Below are 2,734 nucleotides of genomic sequence, written 5' to 3' on the forward strand. Positions count from 1 at the left end.
TCCACCTGTTGTTTCGGTGATTCAGCCTCCATCAGGAGGTTTCACACAAGCACAAGAGGTGAAGGTCATCCAAGGCCCAGTCTGTGATGACCTGAGCATCTCAGATTTGATTTCGAGATACTTTATTGATCTCCGTGGGAAGAGTCTGCTCTGCTTGTAACCCGTCCTAGCTGTGTAGCTAGGAGCAGTGGGCAGGTGCAGCACCCAGGGACCAACTCCAGCTGGTCCTGCCATGCCTCTCGGTCAGGGGCACAGACAGGAGTATTAACCCTAACACGCATGTCTTTATGATGGTTGGAGGAAACTGGAGCACCCGGAGAAAACCCACCACAGACACGGGGAGAACACGCAATCCTCACAGAGGACGACCTGGGACGACCCCCAAGGTCGGACAACCCCGGGGTTCAAACCCAGGACCCTCTTGCTGTGAGGCGACAGCACTAACCGCTGGGCCACCGTGCCGCCCAACTACAGTTAACCTACGTCACGGAGGAGTTTGACCTACAGGCGTAAGATTAGCATTTTGTGTCTTTCTAGAGCCATGGTGACTGAAAATACAAGTGTGTACGACCATTAGAGGTGTGAACAAACCTCTAACAGCGTCAGAGCACATTAGGAACCCGGATGTAGTTGTTTCAAGCGCTTGCATTAAGAGACCTGTCAACCAAGGTGGGAGTGACAGCAGCTTGCTGTCCTGTGGGTTGGTTTGCATTTGAAGGATTGTACCTTCAGCTTGCTGGCAGGGGGGGGAACCAGCAGTGCCCGAGAGAGAGCCTCTGCTCCTCATTAGCACCCAGAGAGACAGGAGCGACTAAAAAAGTTTGTCCCCTGACAAGGAAAACGTCACTCACGCGGCCGGTCGGGCGTGACAGGAGAGCGCCCCGAGGGTTGTTTTGAGCGGCTGGTTCTCCAACCTGTCAATCAAATGCTTCGGCGTCTGTTTTGGAAACAGTGTCCTTGGTGTGATGACGTCACGGGGCGACGTCTTCAGGGCACAGCTGTCACTTTCTCCGCGTCTTTCCAGCTGCGTCCCCGGCTTTATAAAGGCTGCACGCGGAGCTTGCTCGGGACGGAGTCAGCTGCGACCCTCAGCGGTGTCTGCTGACCTTTGACCTTCTCGTCGACTCCTCGTGGGGCGCTGATGATACAGGACACTGAGGCGGACTCCGGCCTTAACGATTACGTCCGACGGTCGGTTGTGATTTGCTCTTGTCCGCGGCGTGTTGGCGGGGACTGGACACGCTGTCTCCGGAGGCCGCGAGGCATCATGGGTAATTGATGAAGCCTCAGTTGACACGCTGTCCGACGCAGGTGGGAAATGGGGAACAACTCCGAGATCGTGTTTGTTCTTCAGGGTTTGAATGAGACTCTGAGCAACAGGCAGGTCTACTTCACCCTCGCCCTCCTCCTCTACCTGTTGACCATCCTGGTCAACCTGGCCCTCATCCTGACCATCGTCCTGGAGAGGATGCTGCACGAGCCCATGTACATATTCCTCTGCAACCTCTGCGTCAATGGCATACTGGGCGCCTCTAGTTTTTATCCCAAGCTGCTCCACGACCTTCTGGCTGACGCCCACGTCATCACCTACGGCAGCTGCATCGCGCAGATCTTCGCGGTCTACTGCTACGTCTTCTGCGAGTTCACCAACCTGACGCTGATGGCCTACGACCGGTACGTGGCCATCTGCAAGCCGCTGCAGTACCAGGCGCTGGTCGGCCCTCAGCGGGTGGGCCAGCTCCTCTTCCTCACCTGGGCCTTCACGCTGCTGGAGACAGCGGTGGGCGTCGGGCTGACCGGCCGGCTGCCCATCTGTGGCGTCCACATCCACAAGATCTTCTGCACCAACTGGGAGGTGGTGAAGCTGGCCTGCAGCGACACCATGCTCAACAACATCTACGGCTTCCTGCTGACGGTGTCGCACGTGTCGCAGGCCGCGCTCATTGCCGTCTCCTACGGCTACATCGTGCGGGCGTCGCTGAGGTCCAGGGACAGCAGGAGGAAGTTCATGCAGACGTGTCTGCCCCACCTGGTCACGCTGGGGAACTTCACCACGTCCCTGGTCTTCGACGCCATGTACTCCCGCTACGGCAACAGCAGCAGCCTGCGGGCGCTGCGCAACATCCTGGCGGCCCAGTTCCTGGTGGTTCCCCCCCTTCTCAACCCGGTCGTATACGGCATGAAGCTGCAGCTCATCCGGACCCGCCTTGCCCAGATGTTCACCCCCAAGGTCAGTGCCTTCGGCTGAACATCTGGACACAGACCTCACTCACAGAACAGCCTGTAGGGCCGCTGTCCGGAGCGGCGGTTATAGAACCACGGGTCGAGACCCGCAGTGGCTCATAAGATGTCCACAATAACACACTTTGTCTGGACACAGAAAGAAATGGCATTAGATAGCCGCTTCTCATTTAAAAGAATGAACGAAAACATTTATTTTTATACTTTGATTCAATGCAAACAATGCAGTGATTTTAATTGTCCTGGGCTGTAAAAGGTTTAATGTCGACAAGCCTTGTCTGTTTCATCTGATCATTAGTAGGACTTGACTGAAGACTACGGGATTCATTAATGGGATCAATGCATTGATTAACACTGAGTAGGAAGGTTAATGATCATTCTAGTGAATAAAATATTTGCTGCCCAGACAGCAGACACATTTGGGCCTAATCTGGGGCACTTTTGGTACTTACGGCTCAGTTACAGCACTGGCAACTGTGGTGTGGGCCAGACG

The 2,734-nt window shown here is 55.4% G+C and overlaps 1 protein-coding gene across 1 annotated transcript; it reads left to right on the forward strand.

The window, feature by feature from the left end:
- The first annotated feature begins 1,318 nt into the window (after positions 1-1,318).
- On the forward strand, positions 1,319-2,248 carry LOC130115319 (olfactory receptor 52D1-like). The gene has a single exon (XM_056282927.1). It carries the CDS (start codon positions 1,319-1,321, stop codon positions 2,246-2,248), a length of 930 nt encoding a protein of 309 aa, XP_056138902.1.
- The last annotated feature ends 486 nt before the right edge of the window (positions 2,249-2,734 follow it).

Source organism: Lampris incognitus, chromosome 7 (assembly GCF_029633865.1).
Source record: "Lampris incognitus isolate fLamInc1 chromosome 7, fLamInc1.hap2, whole genome shotgun sequence".
In the NCBI taxonomy this organism is placed as follows: Eukaryota; Metazoa; Chordata; class Actinopteri; order Lampriformes; family Lampridae; genus Lampris; species Lampris incognitus.